At 39.9% G+C, this 24,378-nt stretch overlaps 1 protein-coding gene across 10 annotated transcripts in view; it reads right to left on the reverse strand.

Annotated features, from left to right (window-relative positions):
- The window catches only part of NFIA (nuclear factor I A), a 595,358-nt gene that overhangs the window by 37,187 nt on the left and 533,793 nt on the right, over nucleotides 1–24,378 (reverse strand). For all 10 annotated transcript variants that reach the window (XM_060304981.1, XM_060304976.1, XM_060304960.1 and 7 more), the window contains one exon: nucleotides 23,502–23,667. In XM_060304981.1, the coding sequence (XP_060160964.1) occupies nucleotides 23,502–23,667 (166 nt within the window). The remainder of the gene's footprint in view (nucleotides 1–23,501; nucleotides 23,668–24,378) is intronic.

Here is a 24,378-nt window from a genome sequence, read left to right on the forward strand (position 1 = left end):
AACACAGATAACTGAGGGAATAATACCAAATTCATTTGCCAGATTTTCTTCCCCTTGTTGACATCATCTGCTTCTCTTCCTTTGATTTTCTGTTTCACAGAAAACTGCTCACACTTCTTGTTTCCCTTGTTAAGCACATCTAGACATAAAATTTCCACCAATCTGGGCCAAGTCCTATTGGTCATTAGAGCTAAGTCACCCACGCAGAGCTGTGATGGTCATGTGGGTATGGTTGTGTTAAATCAGCATGGAACAGAGGAGGAACATAAGGTTCCCCTGATGTCTATTATTAAGAAACTTTTTGTTGTTGTAGTATTTGTTTTAGAAGAATTCGTCCAATAACAGCTTTATATAAAGTGATCTAAACGTATGGTACACTGTACTGTCTAGCAACGTGAATCTACTGATTTCTTCCCCAGCCTATCCTATGTCAGATTAACCTGAACAGATCTGAGAAATACCTCTGCATTTAGCCGTTCTGTATGTGCCTCTCACTCACTGGTATGGGGGAAATTTGCTTTTTTAAAAAGCTCAGTAAAATACTCTTTATTAATTGTTTCATTCAGCCTATTGCTCTACTTTGATATGCTTTCAGAAGTCTCAACAGAAAGTCATGTATTGAAAATGATGTACTATAATTAGCTGGCAGTGAATTTACCTGCTTCTAGGGCACAAAGAGGATGTGGGAGAGATAAGGAGGAAGCTAGTAGATAAAATAACCTGTTAGCCGTTAGGAGGAAAAAAGTGTTTTTTCACATGTGAATAGGTAGGTAGGTTGAGAAGGAACAAAAAGGCATAAAGAGTAAGCTGAGGTTCTAAGACTAAATGACTGATGACAGATGCTGAACCACGAGGCCTTGGTTTGATGGTCCTAGCGGAGCAGTGTGTGCATGTCAGCCCTGGTCACTGCAGACACACAGCAGGATTTCCTATGACGTTTTTACCATACTGGTGACGTCAGAAACATGCATGCTGATTGATCCTAGGATACATGGTACTTTTTTTTCTTTTTCTTTTTGGTGTGTGAATATAGTTCTTCGTTGACCATACATAGCACTAAATCTGGAAAAGTGTGTATTACATCCCATTCTCTATCTTGACTTTTTTTTTTTTTTTTTTTTTTTTTTGCGGTACACGGGCCTCTCACTGTTGTGGCCTCTCCCGTTGCGGAGCACAGGCTCCGGACGCGCAGGCTCAGCGGCCATGGCTCACGGGCCCAGCCGCTCCGCGGCATGTGGGATGCCCCCGGACCGGGACACAAACCCGCGTCGCCTGCATCGGCAGGTGGACTCTCAACCACTGTGCCACCAGGGAAGCCCTGCCATTTTGAAAGTAGGGTTAGCATCCAAATAATTGAGCCGCTCAAAATTACCATGAGGCTAACAATTGGCTATTGTCCCTTCTTCAATCATGAGACAAAACATCCCAGAAGGCCTTTAATGCTCTCACAAGCTATTAAAACTTCTCCGAACTTTATTTTGGTTTTTAAAAAAGAGAGCAATGCTGAGAGAGGTGGTAATGTGTTTGCCTTTTTAAGAAAAGGATATTACAACTACAAAAATCTGAGAGTCTCTGAGTTCCATCGAATGGAACAAAAAGTGCCCAGGGAAATTTATTCTATAGAAAGTTGATTCTGGGAAAAATCAAGGACACAGGAAAAACAAGGGAAGGAAGAAAGTCTGACTCATCTTCCATTATTGTAGCTAAAATAGGCAGTGTTCACCTATAACAGGATGTAGTTCCAGAGATGATATGACATAAGTTGAATTTGATTTTCCTAAAGAAACAGTGGAATGAGGGAGTTATCCTGTTAAACAAAAGCCTCAGTTGAAACTTTTTATTAAAACAACCACATATACCATGGTGAATCAAGTACACATGCCCAGTTAAGAGCTTTCAACATGAATATAAAATCAAGTAAAGGGGGAGATGTGGTAATGAATTATATACAACTGTGTTTACTATGCTATTATATCACATTCATTATCTTTCTTAATTATAATTTTTGCCTATTTACAGCAGCAATAATCAAATGCTGCTGGAGGAGCTTCAGGACATCATGAAATCCAGAAAATAATTTTCTAGGAAGATTATTGTAGGCATTTTTGAGAATTCTGGAGGGAAGATTCAGGGGCATTTTACGATTTTCTGATAAAGTCAACAGGGAAATCAATTTGCTTATATAACCTCATTGTAAAAGTCCTCATGGCAAACATGACTATTAGAAATCAAATTATGATTGCTTGCCTGTTTCTGAAAAAGAAAGTGTTTGCTTTTTTTTAGCAGCCATTTTACCTACATGAGCAGTATCACCATGGACCATTTTCTTAACATTTTGAAAAAACATTCCTATAAGAAGCTTCCACCAGCTCTTATTTGGGCTAATCTGATCGTACTTTTTCTCTTTCTAACATATTTCTTCAGATTACCCAAGACTCTTAGCCTTAGCCCCAGGGGTAAGTACCAAAATCCCAAATCAGAATTTGATCCCATATCCTTCTGTGTTGCCCACTTACCATATGCACTGCTAATTCTATAATCCTTCACTTAGGCAGTACAAGTTGGGCCTCAGGATGATCAACTGGAAAAACGGTTCATGAACAGTTCTTTATATGCAGTCGGACCTCTGCGGATGCTGGAATCTATCTCTAGGGAGCTTGTGGGATGGGCAGGGAGAGTGGCAGAGATCACCCATTAGCCCTGCTCTTTACAACCCTGCAGGTGTTCCCTGGGAGAACTGCCTCTATGTCCTCAGAAATGGATGTAACTGACTGCCTGCAAGCCAAAGAGAATTCCAACTTTTGTTGTTCCCAGGTTGTCTGGTTTTTTGTTTGTTTGTTTGTCTTGTGTTGTTTTCCTGAATAAGAAGAAATAAGGGATGTGTCTGGATAGAGGAATCACGGCATTTCTAGATGAATCAGTTTTGAGTCTGTAACAGCCTTCACCCAACAATCATACCTGACCATGGTGCTAAGAAAGTGGTCAAATTGTTTTGAATAAAAGATGCTTGGAGTTTTCCTGTTTGGGGGAAAAAATATGACTGAAAAACAAGATATTAAGATATTAAAATATGTGTATCAATGTCAGTTGATGTTTCTTTAAGATAAAAATGGTATCAATAAAACTACTCAAATCTGACAAACTAGAAAATGTGAGCGCATCAGCTTGTTTTGAAAGTAGGCAGCCAGACTCAAGATCTAGTTCAAATTTAGCGACCCCTGAATTGCGTGTAATCACTGCAAAACAGGAGAGCGAGAAAATTTAGATAGATTTCTGTGTAGAGCTTGGGTGTGAAAGGAGAGCTGACCTTTGGACAAGCCCCCTCCTGTGTCCACAGAGCGGCTACCAGGAGGTTGAGTGGCCAGGTGGCCTGGGGCTGAACGGCCTGAGGATAGTGATGGCCAGCTCCTCTGCTGGGGAGGAGGAGGGGGGATGACCTGGTGAGGCACCTTGGCAGGAAAGACAATGTAAGACAGCTAGTGAGCTTTGACATTCTTTGTGTGTGTGTGTTGTGTGTGTGTGTGTGTGTGTATGCGTTAGATATTTGTCTTTTTTTCTTTTTTTAGTATATGTGCTGCCGAAGCGAGCACAGACATTTGTCTTTTTTTTTTTTTTTTTGCGGTACGCGGGCCTCTCACTGTTGTGGCCCCTCCCGTCGCGGAGCACAGGGTCCGGACGCGCAGGCTCAGCGGCCATGGCTCACGGGCCCAGCCGCTCCGCGGCACGCGGGATCTTCCCAGACCGGGGCACGAACCCGCGTCCCCTGCATCGGCAGGCGGACTCCCAACCACCGCGCCACCAGGGAAGCCCCATTTGTCTTTTAAAAAAAAATTTATTGAAATATAGTTGACTTACAATGTTGTGTTAGTTTCAAGTTTACAGCAATGTGATTCAGATATATATATATATATATATATATATATATATATGTGCCTATTCTTTTAAAGATACATTTCCATTATAGGTTATTACAAGTTATTGAGTACAATTCCCTGTGCTCTGCAGTAGGTCCTTCTTAGTTCTGACATTCTGAATTTACTTCCAGACACAGGAAGCAACAAAGTTCCCCAAACCCTGGCACAAAGTTTGAAGAGAAGTTTGTGATCTGTTTCATCAGAGATTCCAACTACGTAAAAGGAGGAAATACCAATTCTTCATTCCCTTAAACTCTACCAAGTCTAACCGCTGTGGTGCATCAAGGAAAGATAGTTTAATATATTCATATCCTCTCCCTCTCTCTCTCTTACTCTTTGTCTGTCTCTGTCTCTCTCTCGTGTGAACACTTCCTCTGTGCCAGGCTCTATGCTAAGTTTTATGGGAGTTAAAAAGATAAGCCAGACACACGGCTATCCATGAAATGTTAGAGTCTAGTGGGGAGAGATGAGTACAGAAAGTGAAAATATGAGTGCCTAAAAGTAATATAAATAAAAATCTTTAGGGTGTTAAAGGACAGAAAAGTGACACCTGGCAGGGGAACAGGAAAAGCTTTGTAGAGGAGATGGAGATGGCTGTGATGACGGGCTGTAAAAGATGTGTTGGTTGACAAGTTCAGATGGATTGGGGATCACAGAGGAAGCTGCATGAGCAAAGAAACAGAGTTGGGTAATGGGGATGTCAATCGCCGAGGGAAAGGAGAAAAGATGGGACATTGTGAATATCTCTGCCATAAGGTCAGGGAAGATAAAAATTTAAGGATCAGAGACTTGAATGTTTGAAAATGGAGGAGGAAAAGTCTATTGAATTTTTCCTTCAAGAGGAAGAAATAATTTATAAAATTATCAAAGATACCAGATTTCCATTCTAAACACCATTAAGACCGTTAGGCATCCTAACACTTTAAACCTTTCCCCTCCTATCTCAAAATCAGTATACACTTCACATGTTCCCTTGTGTTCAGAAACTCAGACATACTCACATGTGCAGATATCCCTTTAAAAATGCTAGTCAAAAATTCAATTTCATTCAGCTAGACTTACTGCCTGCCCAGGAATGTGCTGGTTACTGGACAGAAGCCATCCAAACAAGTTTAGGAATGCAGACTTGAACACACCACTGTGTCTTCAGACTGCAATTTTCTAAATGTTTATCAGTGACACCTGACGGTGCATGAGAACGCATTCAGTTGCAAACTGAAGCAGTGAGATGACTAAATACCTGATTGAAATAGTTTCTGCAATCTTAACTGCACTATCACATGTTACTAGTTTTTTAAAAAAGCCCTGTGAGAAAACTTTCATTTCTAGAAAAAAATGTGGAAGCTATTAGAAAATAGATTGGCTAATTTCTAAATGAAGTCCATTACAATTGAACTCATTTGGGAACTTGAACAGCACTATTTCTTGCCAGGTCACAGAAGAAATGCTGGAGGATATTGGAGTTTTTTTCCTTCGAAGAAATCTATGAGTATCGACAAGTTTACAGGGCCTGGGTTAGCATTATTAATGTAATTATACAGCCAAGGAAACACACCCTTTGTTGACACTTGAATCCCCAGTATTCAGAGGTTTAGAAATTCCCACATGAATGAATGGATATTGTAGTTTTCATCCAGATGTTTGGAATCTAGAAGATAACCACACTGAATTTCCATTACTTTGATCACATCTGTGCAGTCAGTTACCTCATTCTATTATCTCTGCAGATCTTTTGTCTCTACAAACAAGCTACCAACAACACAAAAAGACACAGCCCTCAGGGCATGAAATTAAAGCCTACTTATCGCTAGTAAATTATTACAGAATAACATACCCACAAGCCTTCTTCCTGAAAAGCTAATGAATTCGAACTTTAATATATTAGCATTACTTAACATGTACGGTAACAATTTGCATGAAATGTTTAATGTGCCAATAGTTCTCAAAAAATCATGAAAAGAATCAATTTAAGCAGATGGCTTTGCTCTGCTGGTCTCTCTACTTGTATTAGGGATCTTCATAGGGGGCAGGGGCTCAAGTGACATCATGATTTGGGGTAAAACGTACAGAAGGGAAGGTATAAGACAATTCATGTGTGCACACAGAGAAAAGGGGATCAGAGCCACTTGTAAACTGGAGGTGCTTTGACGTTATGTTACCAAAATCTGTGTGATAAAGAGGTACTCTACAATGAGTGTTTCCTGTAAACAACCTATTTACACTGCCTATAATATTCTTTTTCGTAATAACTTAAAGGATAGGAATACAGCCTTGTTTCAGTTCATTTAAATTTATTTCTAATAACTAATCCACATTCTATGTCATGTATTTTTACGTGTATGCCAGCGTGTTGTGCAACTGATAGAACATACTTATTGATCAGAAGCAACCACATAGACGGGTAGGCACAGGTGAAAGTAATATTAAAGAGTCACAGGGAATAAACCCTGGATTCAGCTGGGGTTTACTAAAAAAAGAAACGTAGATCAATAGATTAGATCCCTCCCCCTTGAAAGGCTTCTGCAGCCTCTCCAAAGGCAGTGTAACTTTGGAAAACCACTTCTGGGACTATATCCTCAACAAATACTTAAAAGTACATATAAAGATTTATGCTCCAAGATGTTCATTACAGCATTACTTACAAGTGCAACAAACTGGAACCAACTGATGGAATATTGCAGCCATTAAAAATGTTTTAATATAATAATGACACATGTTTATAATATGAAATAAAATGAATAAAATTAGTTTACAAAACTGTATATATATGTATGTATATGTAGGCACACACACACATATCATGATCAATTATGTTGAAAATATGCACAGAAAGTGATTATCTCTAAAGACTGGGATAATGAGTGATTTTAAAACACCTTCCAGTAATTCTTAATCTTAAATAAAATAAAGACAAACAGAACCTGAAAGCCCCAAGTAATATTTTTATTTTTACAGCAGTGCAAGGTAGTTAATAGAAAATGAATTTTAGAATCAGAAAATCCTGGATTGAATCCATTCAGTCTCTTACTAGAAATGTGACCTTGGCAAGCCAGTTAACCTCTCTGAGTGTCTCTATATAAAAAGTTCAGCATAGTAAATATTATTTACTCTAATACTCCCAGCTCTTTAAGGCTTCACCCACTCTGTGAATGTCTAATAGGCGACCCTCTCCACAGGAGCAATCCAGAGAGGGATCCCTAAGGAGAGGCTTAGCCAACAAGGTGGGAAATCTCCAGAATCCCACTGTACTTTATATTAAAACAGTTGAAGAAAACTGCTAAACTCATCCAATCAGGGACTACTGATTCCAAAATCTGATTAAGGGCATTACACCCTGAGATACCTGCCTTCCACCAATTAAAAAAATAATACTCAAACCTCTCAAGGGTTAACGTTATATCAGACTCAAATATAATTTGTAAGGGTGTAAGATGGCACAACTTTTCTGAAAAGCAATTTGGAAACGTGTATCAAGAGGAATATTCATACTGTTTGCACTAGTAATTCCAATTCTAGAAATCTAGCCTAATAAAATTATTCAAGTTGGGGACAAAAATATATGTTCGACAATATGCTGGACCATATTCCATAGGTTGGAACAAAAGTTAATGGTCTATCATAGGAGAATAAGTAAAAATATTTAAAATCACATTTCCTAGCTTTTTATTTTTTTATGAAGAAAAGGTGTAAAATACTCGTTAAGAAAATAACATACAAAATATTATATTCAGTAGGTCACAATCATATACACATAGACATGCACTGAAAAAATGGGGGAAAACCAGACCAAAATGTTAATAGTAGCTGGTTATAGGAGAATATGATTTTTAAAATCCTTTTCTGTATTTTTCAAGTTTCCTACACTGCCATTGTTATCTTCATGAAGAAAATCTTAAAACTCATCTGTCATTTCTGTCATCTGAAAAAGTAAAAAACTGAGGCAAAAATAAGACCTGCATGGGTTATGATAACCTAAATGAATGTAATCATCTATTGTCTGCTCTCTTTTGTAACTCACTCCTTCTTTACAAAGTTCATTTCTTCTCTCTTTTTTCCTGCTCTCATTCCTGTTTTTCATCCAATTCAAAGTACCCAAGAGTTTTTATTGGAATAATTTAAAAGTTCTTTGGGACTTCCCTGGCGGTCCACTGGTTGAGACTCCCCGCTTCCAGTGCAGGGGGCACAGGTGTGATCCCTGGTTGGGGAACTAAGATCCTACATGCCACGCAGTGAGGCCAAAAAAGAAAAAAAAGTTCTTTATGGTGTGTCTTAGGATTTTCAGAGGAAAGGTGTATGATATTATATCTTGAAACACGGTAAGTGTCCTGGTAGAGTAGAAAGCACGGGGCTTTAGAGTCCAACAGACCCCGATTTGAATTCTGGTTCAGTCTCAGTTTTCTCTTTTTAAAAAGAGGGCTAACGAGTCCAATTCTGCGGATTAAAATAACGATCAAGTGCAACTAAGGTAACGCATATGAAAATACCTATCGAAGTGCCTGATTTCCAATAATTATTTTTCTTTTTCCTTTTCAAATTTAGACATTAAAAACTTGGGTTGTACAAAAAGTAGAAGTACTCTGCAAAAAGTATTTATGAAAAATTATGACTTAAGATAGCATGTGTGCATCTGTATCCAATGGGTTCCTAAAGCAGAACTTGTGACCAAATAATAGCTACTGAGAGTGAAAATGCTAACTTTGTACTCAATTCCATGTTCTCTGTGAGGGAAAAAGAATAGTATTCTTTACCAGAAAGAGCACATATTTTTGCTATCACACCCGAAGTTCAGGTTAGGGCAACTAAAAACTAGATGTATAAAATTTGCCAAGGATTTTATGGACCACCCCCCTTCCCTGCCTCCACTGTGTGAGTTTTGGTCACTACAGTTAGTGGTTGGGGTATAAAGAAGAATTTTAGTTCATTGGACAAATACTTTAAAAATTAAACAAAGCATTATATTTGACATAAAAGGGGATTTAAAACTCAATAATATCTTTCATTCTCGTTGGGCAAGGCACTAAAGAACTACCCCCCAATGAATCAGTTTCCATCCTTCAACACACAGTCAAGTGTGTATATACATCCTCCACTCTATGGCAGTAGGTATTCTATACATACTTTTTCTTAGTGCTCTCTTTTGCTTACTTAATATAACTCAGATTATTCCATGAATTCATACAGACCTATCCTTACTTTTTCTTTTAAAAGATTTATTATTTATTTACTTCTTATTTTACTTATTTTTGGCTGCGTCGGGTTGCGGCACGCAGGATCTTCGTTGAAGCACGCGGTATCTTTCGTTGCGGCGCGTGGGCTTCTCTCTAGCTGTGGCGTGCGGGTTTTCTCTCTCTAGTCGTGGTGCACAGGCTCCAGGTCGTGTGGGCTCTTTAGTTTGCGGCACATGGGCTCTCTAGTTGAGATGCGGGAGCTCAGTAGTTGTGGCGCAAGGGCTTAGTTGCCCCGCGGCATGTGGGATCTCAGTTCCCTGACCAGGGATCGAACCGCGTCCCCTGCATTGTAAGGCGGATTCTTTACCACTGGACCACCAGGGAAGTCCCCCTACCCTTACTTTTAAAGGGTTTCTAATGTATATCATATTGGTGGATATGACTGGTGTTACCAATCTTTTATTATAATCACTGTTGCAATGAACACTTGATGTATATCTTTGCTCACATGTCCAACACAATGCATGGCTTACATTTAAAATTTATACACACACACACACACACACATATATAAATATATATAAAACAAAATTGTCCTCTGAAGAGGTTGAACCAATTTACAGTCCTCTAACAGTATAGGAGTGTGCCTGTTTCCCACACACTTACCAAGATTGTGTCAAGATCCTTTTTGATCTTTGCTAATCTGATAGGTAAAAATACCATTCGAGTTTTAATTTGTATTGCTTTTATGCTACATGAATGAGACATCTTTCAAATGTTTTCCATTTCTCTATGTTTATATCATTTTGTTGTCTTTCTGTTGGATTATTGGTCTCTCTTACTGACTTTAAAAAACTATTCAGAGGGGGGACCTTGAAGATGGCTGAAGAGTAAGACGCGGAGATCACCTTCCTCCCCACAGATACACCAGAAATACATCTACACGTGGAACAACTCCTACAGAACACCTACTGAAGGCTGGCAGAAGACCTCAGACCTCCCAAAAGCCTCAGAAACAGCAGATTAAAGCTCCACAATCAACTTGATGTACCCTGCATTTGTGGAATACCTGAATAGACAACGAGTCATCCCAAATTGAGGAGCCGTGTGGATGAAAGGCTCTTGGTGCTCCAGCCAGGAGTCAGGGCTCTGCCTCTGAGGTAGGAGAGCCAACTTCAGGACACTGGTCAACAAGAGACCTCCCAGCTCCACGTAATATCAAATGGCGAAAATCTCCCAGAGACCTCCATCTTAAAATCAGCACCCAGCTTCACTCAACGACCAGCAAGCTACAGTGCTGGATAACCTATGCCAAACAACTAGCAAAACAGGAACACAACCCCACTCATTAGCAGAGAAGCTGCCTAACATCATAATAAGGCCACAGACACCCCAAAACACACCACCAGAAGTGAACCTGCCAACTAGAGAGACAAGATCCAGCCTCATCCACCACAACACAGGCACTAGTCCCCTACACCAGGAAGCCTACACAACCCACTGAACCAACCTTAGCCACTGGAGACAGACATCAAAAACAGCGGAAACTACGAACCTGCAGCCTGCAAAAAGGAGACCCCAAACACAGTAAGATAAGCAAAATGAGAAGACAGAAAAACACACAGCAGATAAAGGGGCAAGATAAAAATGCACCAGACCTAACAAATGAAGAGGAAATAGGCAGTCTACCTGAAAAAGAATTCAGAATAATGATAGTAAGGATGATCCAAAATCTTGGAAATAGAATGGACAAAATGCAAGAAACAGTTAACAAGGACCTAGAAGAAATAAAGATGAAACAAGCAACAATGAACAACACAATAAATGAAATTAAAAGTACTCTAGATGGGATCAATAGCAGAAAAACTGAGGCAGAAGAACAGATAAGTGACCTGGAAGATAAAATAGTGGAAATAACTACTGCAGAGCAGAATAAAGAAAAAAGAATGAAAAGAACTGAGGACAGTCTCAGAGACCTCTGGGACAACATTAAACGCACCAACATTCGAATTATAGGGGTTCCAGAAGAAGAAGAGAAGAAGAAAGGGACTGAGAAAATATTTGAAGAGATTATAGTTGAAAACTTCCCTAATATGGGAAAGGAGATAGTTAATCAAGTCCAGGAAGCACAGAGAGTCCCATACAGGATAAATCCAAGGAGAAATACGCCAAGACACACATTAATCAAACTGTCAAAAATTAAATACAAAGAAAGCATATTAAAAGCAGCAAGGGAAAAACAACAAATAACACACAAGGGAATCCCCATAAGGTTAACAGCTGATCTCTCAGCAGAAACCCTACAAGCCAGAAGGGAGTGGCAGGACATACTGAAAGTGATGAAGGAGAAAAACCTGCAACCAAGACTACTCTACCCAGCAAGGATCTCATTCAGATTCGATGGAGAAATTAAAACCTTTACAGACAAGCAAAAGCTGAGAGAGTTCAGCACCATCAAACCAGCTTTACAACAAATGCTAAAGGAACTTCTCTAGACAAGAAACACAAGAGAAGGAAAAGACCTATAATAACGAACCCAAAACAATTTAGAAAATGGGAATAGGAACATACATATCGATAATTACCTTAAACGTAAATGGACTAAATGCTCCCACCAAAAGACACAGATTGGCTGAATGGATACAAAAACAAGACCCTTATATATGCTGTCTACAAGAGACCCACTTCAGACCCAGAGACACATACAGACTGAAAGTAAGGGGATGGAAAAAGATATTCCATGCAAATGGAAACCAAAAGAAAGCTGGAGTAGCAATTCTCATATCAGACAAAATGGTCTTTAAAATAAGGACTATTAAAAGAGACAAAGAAGGACACTACATAATGATCAAGGGATCGATCCAAGAAGAAGATATAACAATTGTAAATATTTGTGCACCCAACATAGGAGCACCTCAATACATAAGGCAAATACTAACAGCCATAAAAGGGGAAATCGACAGTAACACATTCATAGTAGAGGACTTCCAAATTCCTTCTACGAGGCCACCATCACCTTGATACCAAAACCAAACAAGGATGTCACAAAGAAAGAAAACTACAGGCCAATATCACTGATGAACATAGATGCAAAAATCCTCAACAAAATACTAGCACACAGAATCCAACAGCACATTAAAAGGATCATACACCATGATCAAGTGGGGTTTATTCCAGGAATGCAAGGATTCTTCAATATACGCAAATCTATCAATGTGATAAACCATATTAACAAATTGAAGGAGAAAAACCATATGATCATCTCAATAGATGCAGAGAAAGCTTTTGACAAAATTCAACACCCATTTATGATAAAAACTTTCCAGAAAGTAGGCATAGAGGGAACTTTCCTCAACATAATAAAGGCCATATATGACAAGCCCACAGCCAACATCATCCTCAATGGTGAAAAACTGAAAGCATTTCCACTAAGATCAGGAAAAAGACAAGGTTGCCCACTCTCACCACTCTTATTCAACATAGTTTTGGAAGTTTTAGCCACAGCAATCAGAGAAGAAAAGGAAATAAAAGGAATCCAAATCGGAAAAGAAGAAGTAAAGCTGTCACTGTTGGCAGATGACATGATACTATACTTAGAGAATCCTAAAGATGCTACCAGAAAACTACTAGAGCTAATCAATGAATTTGATAAAGTAGCAGGATACAAAATTAATGCACAGAAATCTCTGGCATTCCTATACACTAATGATGAAAAATCTGAAAGTGAAATGAAGAAAACACTCCCATTTACCATTGCAACAAAAAGAATAAAATATCTAGGAATAAACCTACCTAAGGAGACAAAAGACCTGTATGCAGAAAATTATCAGACACTGATGAAAGAAATTAAAGATTATACAAATAGATGGAGAGATATACCATGTTCTTGGATTGGAAGAATCAACATTGTGAAAATGACTCTACTACCCAAAGCAATCTATAGATTCAATGCAATCCCTATCAAACTACCACTGGCATTTTTCACAGTACTAGAACAAAAAATTTCACAATTTGTATGGAAACACAAAAGACCCCGAATAGCCAAAGCAATCTTGAGAACGAAAAACGGAGTTGGAGGAATCAGGCTCCCTGACTTCAGGCTGTACTCCAAAGCTACAGTAATCAAGACAGTATGGTACTGGCACAAAAACAGAAAGATAGATCAATGGAACAGGATAGAAAGCCCAGAGATAAACCCACACACATATGGACACCTTATCTTTGATAAAGGTGGCAGGAATGTACAGTGGAGAAAGGACAGCCTCTTCAATAAGTGGTGCTGGGAAAACTGGACAGGTACATGTAGAAGTATGAGATTAGATCACTCCCTAACACCATACACAAAAATAAGCTCAAAATGGATTAAAGACCTAAATGTAAGGCCAGAAACTATCAAACTCTTAGAGGAAAACATAGGCAGAACACTCTATGACATAAATCACAGCAAGATCCTTTCTGACCCACCTCCTAGAGTAATGGAAATAAAAACAAAAATAAACAAATGGGACCTAATGAAACTTTAAAGGTTTTACACAGTAAAGGAAACCATAAACAAGACCAAAAGACAACCCTCAGAATGGGAGAAAATATTTGCAAATGAAGCAACTGACAAAGGATTAATCTCCCAAATTTACAAGCAGCTCATGCAGCTCAATAACAAAAAAACAAACAACCCAATCCAAAAATGGGCAGAAGACCTAAATAGACATTTCTCCAAAGAAGATATACAGACTGCCAACAAACACATGAAACAATGCTCAACATCATTAATCATTAGAGAAATGCAAATGAAAACTACAATGAGATATCATCTCACACCAGTCAGAATGGCCATCATCAAAATATCTAGAAACAATAAATGCTGGAGAGGCTGTGGAGAAAACGGAACACTCTTGCACTGCTGGTGGGAATGTGAATTGGTACAGCCACTATGGAGAACAGTATGGAGGTTCCTTAAAAAACTACAAATAGAACTACCATATGACCCAGCAATCCCACTACTGGGCATATACCCTGAGAAACCCAAAATTCAAAAAGAGTCATGTACCAAAATGTTCATTGCAGCTCTATTTACAATAGCCCGGAGACGGAAACAACCTAAGTGTCCATCATCGGATGAATGGATAAAGAAGATGTGGCACATATATACAATGGAATATTACTCAGCCATAAAAAGAAACGAAATTGAGCTATTTGTAATGAGGTGGATGGACCTAGAGTCTGTCATACAGAGTGAAGTAAGTCAGAAAGAAAAAGACAAATACCATATGCTAACACATATATATGGAATTTAAGAAAAAAAAATGTCATGAAGAACCTAGAGGTAAGACAGGAATAAAGACACAGACCTACTGGAGAACGGACTTGAGGATATGGGGAGGGGGAAGGGTGAGCTGTGACAGGGCGAGAGAGAGTCATGGACATATACACACTAACAAACGTAAGGTAGATAGCTAGTGGGAAGCAGCCGCATGGCACAGGGATATTGGCTCGGTGCTTTGTGACAACCTGGAGGGGTGGGATAGGGAGAGTGGGAGGGAGGGAGACGCAAGAGGGAAGACATATGGGAACATATGTATATGTATAACTGATTCACTTTGTTATAAAGCAGAAACTAACACACCATTGTAAAGCAATTATACCCCAATAAAGATGTTAAAAAGAAAAACATACAAAACTATTTATAGTGCCTGGAGGGGTGGGATAGGGAGGGGGGGAGGGAGGAGATGCAAGAGGGAAGAGATATGGGAACATATGTATATGTATAACTGATTCACTTTGTTATAAAGCAGAAACTAACACACCATTGTAAAGCAATTATACCCCAATAAAGATGTTAAAAAAAAACTATTTATGTATTACATAATTTAGCCCTCTGCCACAGGTGTTGCAAATATTTTTCCCACTTTATCATTGTCTTTTGACTTTGTCTATGGTGTTTTTTTCCCAATGTATACATTTTTAATACTTTTAGAGCAGAACTTATCAGTTTTCTTTTCATGGATTCTGTTTTTTTTGTATTATTTGAAAGGCCTTTCTCACTCCAATATTCCACAAAAAGTTTCTCCTATTTTTTTCTTGGTATTTTAAGGCTTAATATTTCTATGTTATATTTTTGCACCACCTGGAATTTATTTTGGTGTAAGGAATTTTATTTTTTCTGGACAGTTACTCAGTCATCCCAATATACTTTACTGAATAATCCCTTTCCCTCTTCCAATAAGAAATGTCACTATTATCATATACTAAAGTACTGTAGTTATGTAGGTCTCTTTCTAATTTAGAAGACTATAAAAAGTTAAAATATAATGGGGATAGTAGCAATACTGACAGAAGAATAAATATCAATGTGGAAATAGAGAGATCAAAGTAAAATAAGTTCCCTGGCACTAAGTGACATCAGACAATAACTGAAGAGTAGATAAGAAAGAGTAGATAAGAAAGAGGAGTGAGTTCTTTAGAATTGTTCTGTATCCTGTCTGGTGTTGGCTGGAAGAATCTATGATGTTATAAAACTCATAGAACTGTACACTAAAGAGTGAATTTCACTGAATGTAAATTTTTTTTAAAAATTTAAAGACTAAAGGAATAGTGCAGGCATCAGTAATGAAAAACTGTTTTGTGAAAGGAAGCCGCTAACTTCTTTTTTTTTTGCGGTACGCGGGCCTCTCACTGCTGTGGCCTCTCCCGTTGCGGAGCACAGGCTCCGGACGCGCAGGCTCAGCGGCCATGGCTCACGGGCCCAGCCGCTCCGCGGCATGTGGGATCTTCCCGGACCGGGGCATGAACCCATGTCCCCTGCATCGGCAGGCGGACTCTCAACCACTGCGCCACTAGGGAAGCCCCCCCCTTTTTTTTAATTCTTTCTTGTCCTTATCCACTGGCTCTTCTCTGAAAGAGGAAATACAGTCCTTAGTCATTTAAAAATTGTGTAAATATGACATATCATTCACTGATTTGCTCTAAATTCAATTACTGATTAAAATTGTGTGTTTTACACATAAAAACGTGTTGGTGAAAAAGAGAGCTGTCATCATTTGGGTGAAAACTCAGAAAGTAATTCTCCTAAGCATTCAGCAACAGTTCAAGCTCTGGAGAGCAGTGGGGAATAAAGACAATCTGCCTTTAGCTACAGCTCCTGTTTGTCTACCTTTTTTGCTATTTTTGTCTTATCTACCTCCAGATCTTCTACTCTCTTCCTTTCCCTGCTAACAAAAGTTCCTCTCAGCAACAGAAGCCAATCCACACTAAAGTATAAATGACCAATAATATCTTCCTCTGTACTATTCCCCCAGGGTCTTCACTGCAAACATGGAAACTTTGGGCTCCGGATGCTCTGGCCAAGTGCATGAACTACAGGTTCAAAGTGGCTGGGTGTGAGTCATGACGCTGCTACCCTTGGCTGTCCGACCCTGAGAAAGTTACCTATATCTTCGTGCCTTGTCTTTCGCAGTTAGGGTATTTACTTTTTAAAGTACGTACTTCATAGCACTAATGTGAGGATTAAAACAAGATAATACATAAAAAACATTTTTTAAAGTGCTTGACACATTAATAAAAGCTCAATGGTTTGTTGTGTTATTAATTTCAGACGAGAGCAGACAGTTGTGCCTGCTCGGTAACCGAAAATCAAGTCCCATTGCTTTGTAATTTGGCTACAGTAGGAGCTAGTACCAAGCTACCATGGGATTATATAATCTTGGGAAAGTAACCTCCACTCTGGAATCTCAGTTTCCTTATCTATAAAATCCTGACCTCACAGGAGTCTTAGGAAGACGGAACGAGATAACATACATGTGTAAAGAGCTTTGCTAACCAAAAAGCATTGAACATATGTTAATTATTACACTAGGAAATTTCAATCCCCGTCAGATTATTATCTTTCTGGTTAACAGGTTCAAACTCATTCATATAATGAATATATACAAGATTCATCAGAGATATAAAAATAAAAAAGGGAACTTGTTATTACATGCTTCTAATTTAACAGAATTCTAGTTTTAAAAAATCACAAGTTCATGGCTAAGAAGGCATGGAGAAAATTGTTTATAAGTCTTTTATGCATTTTTAAATTGAGTTTTTGTGTTCATAATTAATTTAAAAAAGGAAAATATGCATGTTTTATCTTCCATCATAATTCAAAAGTGTTTCTTTCTTTTCATTATAATTCTAAGCTATGATGCCAATCTTCAGTTTCTTTTCTGGAAAAGTCCATTTTTATAGTATGTTCTTTGTGCCAACCTATTATAAAAAAAATTGAATCTTACAATGCAATTAAGAAAATGAATAGTGGATTTTGAATTATCATACCACAAACAGACCCAAATGTAATGAGAGATTTCTCCTATTCTGGAGCTGTTGTCCTCAGGACTCACAGGAATAGCCACTTGTTTTATTACATGTTTGCAAAGGAGTCCCTCCGCAATTAATGAGATGGTACATGTGGAAAAACTGAGTACACGGCAAACAACTGCAGTAGGTAGGATGTTATTATAATTGGTCTCACCAGTAAGATACCTAATAGGCATCTCCAAATATAACTTGGTCAAACCAAACTTCTGATCCCCACCCCTTGCCCAGAACTGCTCTTCCTGCAATTTTTCCCGTCTCCGTTTATGGCAACTCCGTCCTTCCAACTGCTCAGGTCAAAAACCTAGGAGTCATTGCTGTTTCTCTAGTGTTTTTTTTTTTCTTCTTCTCAACCCACATCTAATGTGTCAGTAAATCCTATCAGCTTTACCTTTCAAATATTTCTCACCACCCCTACTGCCCGGATGCTGGTACAGGTCATTAGCAACTCTTGCTTGCATTATTGCAATGGTGTGTCACCTCCCCTCCCCGTGTTAGTTTTCTCCATTGTACTTACTGGTCCCTAAATTACTAGTTTACTTATTCTTTAATTATTGTTTGTCCCCTCCCTCTAGCTAAGCTCCACAAGGGAAGGCGATTGTCTGCTTTGTTCACTTTTGCATCCCTTGCACCTAGAATAGTGGCTGGCATGCAGAAGACACTCATCATATGTATTGATTTTTTTAAAAAGCCTCTTAACTGGTCTTCCTGCTTTAATTCTTGCCCCCTGAAACCTATTTTCAACAAAGCCTTCAAAGAGTTTCCATTAAAACCTAGGTAGGGGGCTTCCCTGGTGGCGCAGTGGTTGAGAGTCCGCCTGCCAATGCAGGGGACGCGGGTTCGTGCCCCAGTCCGGGAAGATCCCCCATGCCGCGGAGTGGCTGGGCCCGTGAGCCATGGCCGCTGAGCCTGCGCGTCCGGAGCCTGTGCTCCGCAACGGGAGAGGCCACAACACTGAGAGGCCCACGTTCCGCAAAAAAAAATAAAACAAACGAAAAACCTAGGCAGTATCACTCCTCTGCTCCCCATCTCACTCAGAGAAAATGCCAAAGTCCTAACCATGGCCTGTAAGAACCTCCTTCCTCCGCACCCTCTCGCCCCCCCACCATCTCCCAGTCACACCCACATTCATCCACATTACCCCTCAGACCTGGCCTCCCCCTACTTTCACTCATTCACTCACTCTGCTCTCACCACACTGGCCTCCGGGTTGTTCCTTAAACATGCGGGCTGGACTGTCTGATCCTCCTGCTTGCAAAGCGCTTCCCTCTACAGTCTCATGGCTCACCCTCTCACCTCTGTCAGACCTTTGTTCAAATCTCCCCCTCTCAGACAGGCCTTCTCCAACCATCCTATCTAAGTTGTATCCCAACCCCACTAATCCCAACCCCTCTGTGCTTCATTTTCCTACGTAGCACTTATGTATCACCACCTTACATCACTCCTACCTATTAGACTTATTATTTTATTTATCGCCTTTCTTCCTTCTGTAAAATGAAAGCTCCGCAAGATCAGGGCTTTTTATTTCTTTCATTTCCTGCATAATCCTAGCATCTGGAACACTGCTGGCACATAGTGGATGGTCAATAACTATTTACTGAATGGATGAAGGAAGTGATAATCTCTCGCTGGGTATCTAAACCCAGTTAATCAGCGGGAATGGAACCCATCCACTGTGAATTACTCTTAACCAGTTATCCTTTCTATTTGTCATGGTATCCTAAAGAGATCAGGCATAGTATATCAATCTTTCTCCAAACGAGTCAACAGTATGAATGTCCTCCTTGAGAGACAGCAGAACTCTTATTTCCACCCTCGCTACTCTGTTTTTTAAGGCACTGGTAAAGATTTTTCCCATTAAAATCTATTTATTTTATAGGCAAACATGTCCCTCCCCAAATCTGCCTTACCCTGTTTTCCTGGCCACAGCTGCAAAGTTGCATACTGGTGCCAGAGGCAACTGATTAGTTTAAAAGTATATATTCTGCTTTAGGCTGGTATCCATTTGTATTTCATTATAAGAGCATATTAAAAATGATGTCTTGGACTTTTAACTGTCTATAGCACAGCACATCTGTCACCCCAGTTCATCCTGACAATCTACCTATGAGAGTGTGTAGAGCAAAGTATTATTCCAACAGACACAGGAGTCCAGGCCCAGAAAAGCTGGTAATATAGGTGATCCTGGGTATGATTTCCTACTTTTACTTTTTAAATCTTTTTTTATTGCAAGTCATCTTCCCTCAATAGGAAAGGCTGTCCTAGGTTATACAGTTAGTGTTTTTGAAAAAGCCTCAATTTCAGACATACTGTTGGGATACTGAACATCTGTACTTAATACTCTGTTGTGATGTTTCTCCTCACTAAAGTTGAGCTCTAATAAACTGACAAAGATAACCAGGATCCAACCATCCTGTGGTTTTAATTTCTAAGAAAGCACAGAATTTATGAAATATACTTTTGCTCTAAATTTTTATCCAGTGGTAATCCAATTTTAGACACCCCCTCCTTCCACCCACAAGCTGGTTTCTGAAGAGAAGTTCTACCTTCTCTCTCAGACTTAAAACACCAGAATGATATTCCTACTAAACAGCTTAGAAGTCACTCACTCCAAAAAAATCTTACCTGAGGCTCCGCATCTGGACCCAAATCCCTCCCAAGTCTCTTGTGGCACCTATGTGCACCCCTGTCCCAGTGTTGTCAGTGTGAGCTACCCGTTTCCCAGCTGTCTCCTGCAATAAATCCCACATTTCTTTAGAGCAGGGATGAATCATCTTTGTATCCCCAGGGGCTAACACAGTCCTTGGCACATGACGGATACTCGATATATGAAGGATGAATAAATGAATGAAAGAAGGTAGTTATCAAAGATGAATGTTAAGGAAGAGGGGTTACAGCACTCTTGGTATCTTTTCCCTCCCATACACTCTTGGGCCTCTCCACTCCCTCACTTATTGTAGCGATTGGAAGTAGACACTGGACGTGACTCGTCCCACCCCTTCCTCTCCTCTTTCCCTTAGGGAGACAGGTGCTGCCAGGAAGCACAGAGCCACCTGGACCTCCATCAGCTCTACACAGGAGGGCAGCCCCCTCCCATGGGAAGGCCTGCGGTGCTCCTGCACTGCCAGCGACTGGGTGGGTTTGTTTGTGTTTCAGCATTAGGAAGCACATTCGCCTGTAGCTAGAAAATAAATTTCCTAATAGTAGAGGTTATAGTCTAGTCTTCCATCTGATTTTTTTTCTTGTATTTTATTTATCAATTAGTTCAGAAATTGGGGCATGGAAGAGGATTTGTTGTGCAGGGGTTCTTAAATCTCTTCCCAATGTGGACTGGTAGGCTTTGAGATTTTTAACTTGAGAGGCTTCTCTTATGCTATAAATGACCGGTTTCCCAGAATATCACTGTCTTAATAATAAAGTAGAAGATGGTCAGGTGAGAATTGCTGTGAAACAACATATGACTGTGAATTCAGCAAACCCCAGAAAAGACCAAAAAGGCTAAGATTTATGATGATAAAAACCTTTCTATACCATCAGTAGGACCCTTTGTTTTGTCTACATTCCTAGAATTCTAGGATTCAAAAAGTAAGTTTCAAATTATTATGTAAATATCAAACTTTGGGTCCCCTTTCCTGATATTCTCTTTCCAAAAATCTCTAAACACTGTGCTAATGAACATGCAATCATAACCGGATCTGCCCAGACCCCCTCTACACTTCTTCCCATCATGTTGAAAGAATGCTTGAGGCTGGGCACAAGAGGACCATGGGTATCTTTTTATACAAGGCATTAGAGCCAATCCATGGAGTGGAGTCCGGGGAAGGGACCCAAAGGTATCAACCTGATTGAGGGACTGAGTAGCTTCTACATGTCCTACAGGAATATTTTTTCATTAGCCAAGCCTGGAGGCTTCCACTAGGTAAGAGTTTTGGCAGATAATAAAATGCTCCAATTTATCTGGTGGTAGTGCTTATGGTGGCTGATTTCACATAACCCTGCCAGCTAGGTATTATCACCCACGTTCTACAGATGAGGAAACTGGGGTTGGTAGAGAAATAGAGCTAGCAGTGTGAAAGGTGAGGGTTTGAGCCCCTATCCTTTAGACTTCAACAGCTAGCTGCCCAGGGTATTTCCACTCGTCCACAGTGCCTCAGAAAAGCCCCATCGCCGTTACTGGAAAATGCACTACAGATGCATGAGACATTGATGGTGGAGGTGAGGATATGTCTACACAGAATAAAAAGAACATCAAACAAAGCTTTTTGAGGGTTCTGCCAATGTCCTGAACATACAGAGAGAAGATGAACAGAAAAGTGGTACCCAGAGGCATGTACAGAGCACAGTTTAAGCACATGGCTGCCGATGTGTAAGTCAACATCCCCAGTGACTAGATCTAAATAGAGTTTGGAGATGATTATTTCTCTGACTCCTTTGAAGATGTTACATGAATACACAATAAGCAGGACAGGCCTATGAGCTTCTGCTTCTCAGAAGCTTCTTTTCTAAGCTGAGCTTCCAAGATGCTTAGAGCAAGCCTAGTTTGCTTCCTATGTCACTGGACACTCAAGAGTTTTCTCCTTTGTTGAAAAGTGTTGAACCACCTCTTACCAAGAGAGGTAAGCCTCCCCAGAATTGGCCCTAGACCCTCAATCTTTTTGCTATGAAACCAGAATCCATGCACAGGGCCACTCACTGCTACATGTGTTATCAAAGTGAATACGTACTAGATAGCCCAAAGCTCATCCATGCCCAAGAGAGACTCTAGACATTTGGGATTCAGTGTCACCAAAATTAAATCCAATGAACACAGTGTCACAATGTCACAGTGTCACAAGAGGCTCATTTTTTCTCTTTGGCTCCTTCCGTCCTGTACTCGTGTCCCCAGTGCTGAGAAGTCTGAATCATCCTTCATCCTTCACTATATTCATCCAAGTGGTTGTCCAATCCCAAAGCTTATGTCGATAAGACGTTTCTTCTTGTGCTCTCCTCCATTCAACTTCTATAACTGCTGCTCAAGTTCTTGATCTTAACACTTCTTTCGTGGTCTATGCTCATCTTTTCCTCAGTAGATTCCTTGCATTCAGCCTCACCTCCTTGAAGACCTCCTCTCCTTAGGGGCACTGTCACAGTTCCCATTCTTTCCTGTGCTTTGATCTCTCTGTAAAGCTTCAGAGAAGGTGGTCATCACACCCCCGTCAAGGTCAGGTAGTCCAACCATCACCTGGGAACTCTGCCTCCAGCTGTCACTCTTTTAGTCATTGTTTCAGGTACTAAGAAAAGCCAAATTTATGTGTTTAAGCTACTTCTATTCCCTGTCATCTTTAAAATATCAGGAGAGCTGTTCTCCCTCTAATTCATCAAGTAATGATTCCCATTATTCCAAAAGGTTTTGAAATCCTATACTGTCTGATCACATGTTCCCATACTTTTCAGAGACAAGCCAAGATTTCTTTTCTCTTTCCTTCCAGTTTCATCTTCCATCTCCTCCCTCTGCCAAGCCTAGCCACGCAGCTGCCATGGCTACTGGCTCTGACCTTCTGCCAGGCTCTTATTCTTCGCGAATGTTCAACGTACACACCTTTGAACCGGTTACTTTGATCTAAACTTTTTTTCTATTTGATGGATGAGGTGCATTAACCTTGGTACCTCATCACGTGCATTTCTCTTGGATTGTAAGTTACTGGAAGGCAGGGCTCTAAGAAGCATGAGGAACTCTTTCTAATAAGAATCCATAAAAGTAGATGCTGTTTGATGATCATGAGGATAGCATGCAAAGCCACTCAAATAATAGGCAAAATTTAATACTTCATATCTTGACTTCAGCCCTTGGCATGTAGTTACACCATTTCATCCACCCAAACACCCAGTCGTTTCCACACCTGATGTGGTTGGCAGCACCCTAGAGTGCTGTTTGCTCTGATCTGGTCTTGGTTCTACAAACTCATGCTACAGCCATCGCTGGGGATCGTGCCTTTCACTGAAGCCTATGCAGTGAGGGGCCAGGTGTAGGTGTGCATTCACGTGTGCAGAGCATGACCGGCGACCGGCGCCGCATCTCAGCCATACTTACTTGGTGAGGTGGGGGACGCTGCGCCTCCTTCCGCTGACGTGGTCGGAGGCTTTGTGTCTGGCACCGGCAGAGGCACAGGCCTGGCCATCGGTGGTGGCGGCGGTGGTGGCAACATGGGGGTGGGGAGGAATGGGTTGTGCACTTTGCCTTGGCTACTCCCGTTGGGCTGCCAGGGTGGGAACCAAACAAAACACGCACAAGAGAAAGAAGACACAGATAGAACCATTAGCCGCTTCGGAAAACAAAAGATTCCTTAGGCACCTTTCACATAAATTACTAAGTATTCTAGCTACTTGAATTCTTCCGTAAGAGCATATGGATGAAGAGCTGTGGGTTGCTCTTAAGGCATTCCACAAAAGTACAGTCTTAGGCACACATGCTCAATGCACTCTAAGCTTACCTCTTGAACGACTCTGACCTTCTTTGCATCTGATTCTAGAAAATGACCTGCTAACTTTTGCTTGGTATGTTTTGATTCTGTATTAACTGTGACTTTTGTCATCATTCTCATGATTATTGAATATTGATTTAATATATAAGTGTTTTATAGATTGTGGAATTATTCCATCATGTCTATTTATACAGATATAACAAAGTTTCCTAAATATGCATTTGAGATTAAAAAAATATTTTATTTTCACTCTTCAAAGTTGATATTATATAACATTTAATAAATATGTTAAGTGAACATAAAAAATTTCTTTCACATATTGTATAACATCAGGCACAGAAACTTTAGAATTCAGCTGTCAAAATTCTGCTAAGGAAAAATATCACTTCTAATTTTGATTTAAATTATATAAGCATATGCCTTAGGAGTCATATTTATCTGGCTGCCTGATGTTAGAACAACCAAGTAACAGCTCTTTAACAAAAG

The sequence above is a fragment of the Globicephala melas genome, chromosome 1, assembly GCF_963455315.2.
Source record: "Globicephala melas chromosome 1, mGloMel1.2, whole genome shotgun sequence".
In the NCBI taxonomy this organism is placed as follows: Eukaryota; Metazoa; Chordata; class Mammalia; order Artiodactyla; family Delphinidae; genus Globicephala; species Globicephala melas.